This window comes from Myiozetetes cayanensis, unplaced genomic scaffold (genome assembly GCF_022539395.1).
Source record: "Myiozetetes cayanensis isolate MyiCay16 unplaced genomic scaffold, myiCay2020 scf20-37, whole genome shotgun sequence".
NCBI lineage: Eukaryota > Metazoa > Chordata > Aves > Passeriformes > Tyrannidae > Myiozetetes > Myiozetetes cayanensis.
Genome location: NW_026087412.1, coordinates 13719007 through 13728087, shown reverse-complemented (window position 1 = coordinate 13728087; position 9081 = coordinate 13719007). Strand labels below are relative to the sequence as shown.

Sequence of the window (9081 nt, the reverse complement as noted above, 5' to 3'; positions counted from 1 at the left end):
ACCCTTTTTTTTCCTGCTTCTCATCCCTCAGAGGGGGCTCAGGGAAGCCCAGCACGACAGCAGAGGGGCTGGACACCACAGCTGGTGGTTGTGCCAAGGGCAGCACATTCTGCCACCCTTCCCAGGTGATTCCACGCATCCCTGTGCCCCACCCAGAGCTGGCCTGAACACCACAGCCAGCCTTTGGGCCAGTTTTCCAGCCAGCACGAACAGAACACGCCAGATCTCACCCCAAATTTTCAAGAATCACTGACTGAGGTGTCTGGGAAGGGCATTTTGCAGCTGGCAGGTCAACGGGTCACTGAGTTTTGTCCCCTCCCCAGCACAGGCCTAATGAGTTGGACCTTCTATTTAACTGAAAGATAAAAAATTCTTAGCTGTTTTAATTCTCATTCTTCTAACTGTTTGACAGAGAAATGGCAGATTTGTTCCAATGCTTCTTAAATTGGTTCCTTTAATAGGAAGTGCTGCTTTACTCTACCCTTGTGCTTCCCAAACAAAACGTCTGTGTTCCAAAAATATACAGTGTACACATCCTCTGTAGCTATAGATACAAACATTTACAAAGAAACGAGCAGGCTGGGGTGGAAGAGCTTGGAAAAAAACCACAAACCCCACAAGGGCTTTTTCTCCTGGCCCTGCCAGAGCCAGAGCAGGCGGGCTCAGCGTGCCGGTGAAAAACGCACGACTGGGGAACATCAGACCCCTGGAGCAAAAGGATTTCCACACACAGCAGAGGTTTGGAGTTTCTGCTCCATATTCCCACCCCCCTGTTTTGTCCCTTAGGATCCGCATCCCACATCCAAACCTTCCACCCCCCGCTGCCAAAGGGCCGATCCCTCGCGCTCGGCTTCGCTCCAGAGAGGAAAACGTGGTTCCCACGACAGTTTGGTTTGATCTTGGAGACTTCCCCGGGCTCCAGGGGGAGCTGGGAGCCCGTGCAGCCCCGGTGCTAGCGGATGGGCCGGTATGGGAACGTCATTCCCGGAATGAAGGTCTGCACGGGGTGCGCCGGCAGCGCGGGGTGCGCCGGCAGCGCGGGGTGAGCGGGGTATCCCAGCGGAGGGGTGTGGATGTGGGGGTAAAATCCTGGGGGCAGGGCCCCGTGGGTGGGCTGCTGCACTGGGCCTGAGATCACCAGCTGGAGCAGGCTGTGGAGAGAAATCCAGACAGGAGGGGGGATTGTTAGAGCAGCTTTTGCGGTGAATCCACGGGCGACTCGCGGCACAGCTGAGGGGTGGGAGGACAGGGCTCCATTATGCTCTTTTTTTTTCCCCTTTCCCCCCCTCTTTTTTGCAAACTCAGTCCTCTTTGCAAAGAGGCAAGAAGCAATTAAGCTTAGGGTCAGGTAAAACAGGCAGGGAGCTGGGGATGGGACAACTCAGGGGCAGGTTCCTGGCTGGAATTTCACTTCCCTTTCTGGGTGTTTAACACAGACTGGGCAAGGGCAGATATAAGGGGGGAGCCACTGAAATCCCCTTCAGTCAGGAGTCCAGGGAAGAAGTAACCAGCACTGTGTCACCTTTAGCCCAGTGTGAACTAAGGCCAGATTTCAGGAAGACACATTTTTAGAGGAGATTTTGTCTCAACAGCCCTCAAGTGCCTTGGAACAAGCATCAAAAAACAACACAGCTGTAGAAAGGTCTCTTACTTGTTATGTGGTAGCCTGGAGCACACAGTCCTCAAGTCATCTGAAAGAGGACAGAACACATAATAATATGGATAAAGCAGAAATTAGAGTGATTTTCCTCTTCACCGTCCTTCCTAGGAAGGTCAGATTACTGAATAATCAGTAATTTTACTGAGTAATTACTGAATAATCAGCAATCTGTCACCATCACCAGTCACCAACACATCCAGAATCCCATTCTCAGGCCCAAAACCTTAACACAAGGGAGAAAATGTTCTCCATCTCACCAGCTTTCCACACCAGCCACTTTACTGTGTGTTTGACATTTAAGGCAGATCAAGCCTTAGGATGGATTTTGCAATGCCAGTACACCAACAAGACATAGGAAACACGAGGCTTGACTCTGCACACTGAACATTAGCATTTATGAGGAGAAAGGCATCAGGTCAAAGCAAGGCAAGGGTTGCCCCATGCATATTTTGTCTTGGTTTGGTGTTTTTGAAACCCTGACAGTGTAAAGAAAGGGTTGGGTTTTGGTTTTTTTTTTTCCTGAGATCTATCAGCTAGAAATTGCACCTTTTTTACCATCTCCAAACTTCTGCTCAAGCAGAATAACTAGAACCAAGGAATTAAACATGATACTCTGTTGATAGAGCGCTTTCAGGAATAGCTTGAGAACAAACTCCTGCCTTTATAGATAAACACACCCCCAAAACACTGAGATATCTGATATTTCAGCAGCACCTTACACTGAATTACCTTCCACAGTAAGAGCAACTGCTCAGAATGTTCCAGGTGAACAACTAAGAACCAACACAGCTGAAATAAGCCATCAGGTCAAAAAACTCCAATTTCTGCTTGCTCTTATTACATTTGGAGCTACTTTATAAAAGATTAGGAAGAAGAGCACTGAGGTTTGACCAGCCAGGGCTAAAGCTTCAGGCACCTGCTTAGGCAGAGGTCACTCTCTGCAGCTGGGGTCTGCACCAACTGTCCCAGTGGTTGGGGAGCTTTAAGCCTTCTGGTCACACCCCAAAATTCCCTGTTTTCAAGAGAATATAAGAAAACAGCCTGTCTGGTTGACTCTGTGCTGTGTTGAGGCACTTCCCTTTTTCATCTCTGCAGGTCTTCTGGAAAGAACCAGCTTTGGAGACAGGAAAGCCAGACAAAAAAACCACATTAGCAGCCTTTTTTTAACAAGTTTAACTGCAACTGCACACACTGTAACAGGGTCTCATTACAGGTGAGCTGAATGCCCAGAAATTCCAGGTAAAGTGTGTTTGTTTGCTTGCTTTTCAAATTCTTTGTCTAGCACACCCACCCAGTGGGTTTATGTGCTTCAGGGACTCTCCTCCAGCAGGTAAACTCAGAGAATTCAAACTGAAGCACAACTAAACAGTTTTTTTAAACTTTTTAAATAGCTACAAGCAATTTTGAGGAGCACAAATTTGTCCCTGTGCCAGACAACCAGGTTTAAGCCCCTTGTGCACACTGCAGGGTTGAGGATCAGCTCAAAGCAATGCGTAAGTCACCTACATCAGTCATCTCTCTTATACTCCATCCAGCTATTTGTCCTGAACTATTTCCTGCACTGTCGCTTTCCAAGAGGGGCAAACTACTAATCCTGCTGTGAGCACGTTGATCTTCACTTCCCTCGCTCCAAAACTCCCCCTTACAGCTTCTGCACGCCAGAGGAAAAGAATCCCATGCCGGGGTCTGTGCCATCCCCACCACCAACTCACCTCTAGTGCACAGGAGCGCTCCCGATGCCATGGCCACCTGCAAAGCCTGGGCCAGCCTGTCCAGAGCCAGTTCAATCTCTTTGGATGCATTGAGAGGATTGAGTTCATCAGACAGTCTGTTGATTTCCTCGACCAGCGGGACCACGTGGTCGAAGGGCACCAGCCCCAGGCGCCCGTAAAGGTTCTTCTCCGTCAAGTGCCCCTGAAGCATCATAAGAACCTGCAGGACGCTCAGGTGCAGCTTTGAGTACAGCTGGTGGCAATCTTTGTCTTCTCCCGAAGCCGAGTCCTTGGCAATTTTGCTGGGAGCGTGTCCATTGGAGAGGGAGGCTTTCTTCTTCCTCTTGTAGGCCAGGGGGGCCTTCACGCACCAGCGGATCAGTCCGGTCAGCGGGGTGAGCTCCAAAAACCCTATGGGCAGGTTGGCTGCGATGGGAGTGTTGAGGAAGGTGATGAGGATCAAACGGGGGTCCTCAAAGATCCAGGACACGATCAGCTCCAGCAGGTCTGAAGGAGGGATGAGGTCATCTGGAGAGAGGAAAGTTGGTGTTGGGTAAGCCGAGCCTTGCGCTGAAGCACAGGGCTTTAATTTAGTCTTGAATTGGTCTCTCACACCCCCCCGTCCTGCACTGTCACAATTATGATTTCAGAGCCTTCCCACTTCTGCTCTTTTTCCCAAGACACAACCTGTTCTTCCCAGGGAAGATACAACCACGTTCCTGCCAACTTCACCTTCTTCACCTATTCCAAAGGTACCACCAAATGCCAGCATTTATCCCCTCTCCCAGCAAAGCTACTTTTGTCATTTTCCTTCTCTCCCACCCATCATCCGCTCATTTCTTCCCTAAATTCAGTCTCCCTTTATCCCTTGCCACAGGAAGTACAAGGGGCAAGGGAAATAGGAAAAACTTGTTGGGTGAAGAGAAGGAAATGCCAATCATTCAACTCATTTCCTTTAAGACTTACTTACCTAAACAAATATGTTTAGGTAAAACACAACGTAATAACATGACAACACGACATGTAAAGGATTATGAGATTATGTAAAGCTTCAAGTAAGAAGTGAAAGGTGCTCATGGACTTGACTACAGACAAGAGAAACCCTGGCTTCCCAGTAACCATCCCTGCCAAAAGCTGCTGGATTTGAAGGGCAAGCTTCCTTTTCTTGTGTCACCAAAAACATCTCAAAGAAATGAAGGAATTAAAAAATTACTTCCTATAACTCACGTTATGTCCTTTCTGACATGCCTTTTAATCATCTGGACCAACTTCCAAGGGGTTGCACAACACAGATATAAAAATACCCAGATACAAAATACACTTTGAGCTCTACCAAATACTTAAAAAAACCAACGTGAAGTCCAAGCCTCTCCCTCCCCCTCAGTAATGCCAAGCTGTTTATCTGGAGAAGACCATGCAAAACTTTTCCTTTATTGATAACAAACGGCATTTGCTTTTCTGGATCATAGGTGGTGTTGGTATTTTGTGTATGGTCATTTCCTGGTCTACCAAAATCTAAATCAATCTTACTTTAGATGTGTCTGATCAACAACAACCTCAGACAGGTTGTATCACTGGCATGTGAACTGTATCACACACACAGTTCAAGAGTGCACTGGAAATATGCTGCTGATTATATATTTCTTGTCACTGCTCCCCAGAAATCCTGCTCCAGCGTGCAAACATTCAGAATTTGTGTTCCTGCCCTGTTTGGAAGGGATCAGGCTGACAGGCAGCCCTGAGTCCATCTCAGGTCTGAGTGCCCAGCCCAGACAGATCAGCTTTCACTGCCAGAGCTGCTCAGTCAAAGGTCCCCGTGTCCTTTGCCATCTGTGGGGGACGATGCCCTTTGTGTCAGGTGTTATTGTTACCTGGCTGCTTCCCCAGCAAACTTTCTCCCTTTTACCCAGAGAAGCTGTGGCTGCCCCAGCCCTGGAAGTGTCCAAGGCCAAGTTGGACGGGGCTTGAAGCAACCTGGGCTGGTGGAAGGTGTCCCTGCCCATGGCAGGGGATGGAATGAGATGAGATTTAAGGTCCCTTCCAACCCAAACTGTCCTTGGATTCTATGACTCAGCCACAGAATGGTTATTTTTATTCTCACCCCAGTGCCAGATGAGGCAACAGCCACACCCCTGAGCCGCTTCTGGCAATAATTACTTGTTAACACCTCTTTAGCATCCGAGCAGTTAATTCCCTTGCAACAGTTAATTTACTTGTGTTACGCTGCACCTCCTACTTGGAAAGACAGCTGGGAAACACTTACCTGAAGAGAGGTCGTAGAGAGCCGTGACAGATGTGATGAACTGGCAGCAGAAGCGAGGGCTGGCACTGAAGATCTGCTTCAGGGTCTGGATGGAGCCTGGCACCAAGTTGCAGTAGTCGTCAACCAGTGCCCGGGCCAACCTCACACAGAACACAGCAGGGGTTCTCTGAGGGGGTGGCACATGAGGAAAGCAGATTAAACCCTGTCACAGGGCTGCTCCAACAGCTGTGTCCCCACTCTCCCAAAACAGCAGTGTGCTTTCTCTCTCTCAGCGTATCAAACATCCACTCAGAAATAAAATCACTATATCTCAATATAAAAATAGGTGGGGATAATTCATGCTTAAAGTATCTGTGGTTTAAAATTAAAACCTTTCAAATCAATATTGTGACTTGGAGATTTTTTTTCTACTACTTCAGCAACATTTCTTCCCTGTGAGGGTGGGCAGGCCCTGGCACAGGTTGCCCAGAGAAGCTGTGGCTGCCCCAGCCCTGGAAGTGTCCAAGGCCAGGTTGGACGGGGCTTGGAGCAACCTGGGATCGTGGAAGGTGTCCCTGCCCGTGGCAGGGGATGGACTAGATAAGGTTTAGGGTCCCTTGCAGCCCAAACCATTCTGTGACTCCACAATTCTAACACAGTTCTGGAGTTCAACTGGTTCAGTCCCAGAACAACCAGTTCAGTGGCCTCTCAGTCACACCTGATATTTTTAGTGTGGAAAAAAATTCTGTGCAATCCTCAGGCCTTTTAAAAGCTGCAATCTGCAAAAAAATACACCTTCTCCTGCTATCCAGGTTACATCCCATCCTCCTCTCCCAAGGCTCAGCAGGTGGGAAAAGAGTGACCCAAGGAAAAACTGCTGGTCTTACTTTCCCTCCCAGCACATTCTTTCTGCTCTTCCCCTTCCATCAAAACCAGGTGATTTCTGCACATCCCACGAAGGCAGCAGGAACAAAGGTGCACTTCCCAAGGTTTACAGTGGGGAATCCCAGCAGGAAAAGGGGGAGACAGAGGAGATCCCTGACATACTGCATTCATGGAAGACAGACACAGGTATTTTGTGCCCAAATACCAAGAGAGAGGCCTCTTCCATGCACAGACCTGCACATCAGGCAGGGTTTATTTCCCAGACTCCTTGGCTTCTTCAAGCAAGGTGACCGTGAACTGCCAAGGTTTGTTCCCTGTGTTGGTCAAACCCTCACTGAGCCTTTTGAACATGCAGGGGACTGGGGGGAGGTAATAAAACTTTTATTGGCAGTTAAAAAAAAAAAAAAAACACAAAAAAAAACCCCAAGCCAATTGTTTCTCTTCCATGAATGGATTGGCAAAAGCTCTCCCTGATGCTGGAGCACAGGAGTGAACATGAGCACAGACAGGGGGGCTGTTTTGTCACCTGAAACCAGCACAGTCCACCCTGGAACACTCCCTCACCCCTCCCTGAGCCCCCCTGCCTGCACAGGAGCTGTACCTGCAGCCAGAAGGCAGCACACTCCAGCACAGGCACCCTGCACACAGCCACTGCCATGGACACCAGCTTCCCCAGCAGGGCCATCCTGCTGTCATCGGCCTTGTTCCCCTGGGGGCTGAACAGGGACGAGAAGATGATCTGCCGGACAGAGTCCTTGGTCTGCTCTTGGAAGTAATTGCACATGATCTCGAGGAGCTGGAGTTCCTGCAGGGAGTTCAGCCTCTGAAAGAAAACAAAAGCAAAGCTGCAAAATACACTGAGGGTCTTGGGGAAAGAGAGAAACAAGTGGAAAAGGCAGGGACAGTAAAGGCTGGGAGCCTCCCTCATGTGTGAAGGGATCAGTCTTCAAGCACAGCACATAAATTCAAGCTTTCTGAGCCACCATTGCATTTACCAGGTGACACTGAAAAGCTTTAGGTTGCATTTGAACACCTGGATACACAAGACTGGTGCTTGGTGCCCCTGCAAGTGCTGCCCACACGGACTGGGAGAGGAGACTGACGTTGCTGGGGTGGAAAATATTCTCTCCCTCCCTCTGCAAGTAACAGCTCTGAGGGCACTGCTGGGGACACAGCTGGGCCCAGGAGCCCACCAGGCCCCAGGTCCACGCACCCCAACACTCACCAGCAGCTGTGGTTTCTCACTGCTGATCCCTGAGACCCCCATCCCAGCTCCATCCCAGCCCATCCAAAAAGCCTGGCAGGGCCCAGCTGCAGCACTGGGGGGCTGTGGGTGTTCCCAGGGCCCTCAAAGCCCACCACACCTCCCGAGAGCCCACCACTCCATCCCTTTCTTCCAAAGCTTTGGTCTCCAGCAGAGGCTCCTCAGAGACCTCATCCTGGTCTTCCAAAGCCTTGGTCTCCAGCAACAGCTCCCCAGGGACTTAATCCTGCCCTTCCAAGGCTTTGGTCCCCAGCAGCAGCTCTTCAGGGCTCCCACCTTGCCCTTCCAACCCCTCGATCTCCAGCAGCAGCCCCCGCCCCTGGGACCCTCCTGCTGCAGCGGCCGCCCCGGGGGACCCCGTCCCGGGCCCTGGGGCCTCCCCTGCACACCCACAGCCCCGGGCTGTGCCGGGCTGCCCGTGCCGCACCTTGGGCGGCGCCCCGCGCTCCTTGGGGACCTGGAAGAGGAACTCCTCGAGCAGCTCGGTGGGGCCCTTGTCCACGAGCGGCAGCGGCGCGTTCTGCAGCTGGCTGCTGAAGTAGATGTCCAGGTGGTACAGCACCTCCTTGGCGGCGCTCAGCGCGTCCCGCCGCAGCAGCGAGTGCCGGATGTCGCTCATGGCCCCGCTCCTGGTCCCAGTCCCTGTTCCCGTCCCTATTCCCGTCCCTATTCCCGGTCCCGTTCCCGGCGCGGCCTCCCCTCGGCGGCGCGGACGGGCGGGCGCTACGGCGGCCCGCGAAGGACAAAAGGGCCCCGCGCGGCCGCCACCGGCAGCGCCCCCTGGCGAGAGGGGCCGGGACTGGGACAGAGCCGGCCCTTTGGGGTGGGCTCGGCTCGGGGGAATATCAGCCCGGGGGGAATATCAGCCCGGGGGGCTGGTCCTTGGGCTGACTCAGGAGGTATCTTAATTTAGGAGGGAAATGGCCCTGCGGGATGAGCCAGGGGGAATATTGGCCCCGGCACGGGGGGCTGGGGCTGGGACTCGCTCAGGGGGTCTTGACTCGGGAGGGAACTGAACCTGGAGGGATCTTTGGCTCTGGAAGGGTCTTGGTCCTGAGGGACTCAGCCAGGGCATCTTAATTTAGGGGGGGGGCTGGGGGTGTCTTGCCCTGGAGTGCTGGGCCTGGGGCTCACTCAGGGGGTGTTGACACACGAGGGAACTGGCCCTGGGGGGATCTTGGCCCAGGGGGGCCGTGGTCCTGGGCCTGGTTCTTGAGAGGGTCTTGACTTGAAGAGGGACTGACCATGGAGGGTCTTGGCTGGGGGAGCCTGGCCCTGGGCTCAACCCGGGGAGCCTGTTTGGGGGGGGTCTAGGCCC

At 52.0% G+C, this 9081-nt stretch overlaps 1 protein-coding gene across 1 annotated transcript; it reads right to left on the bottom strand.

The window, feature by feature from the left end:
• Nucleotides 1-453: 453 nt before the first annotated feature.
• On the bottom strand, nt 454-8457 carry INTS15 (integrator complex subunit 15). Its single transcript, XM_050317693.1, has 6 exons — nt 8191-8457; nt 7101-7322; nt 5636-5801; nt 3373-3900; nt 1652-1691; nt 454-1151 (listed from the first exon to the last, which is right to left on the bottom strand). Exons 1-6 carry the CDS (start codon nt 8380-8382, stop codon nt 953-955), a joined length of 1347 nt encoding a protein of 448 aa, XP_050173650.1. The 5' UTR covers nt 8383-8457; the 3' UTR covers nt 454-952.
• Nucleotides 8458-9081: the final 624 nt, after the last annotated feature.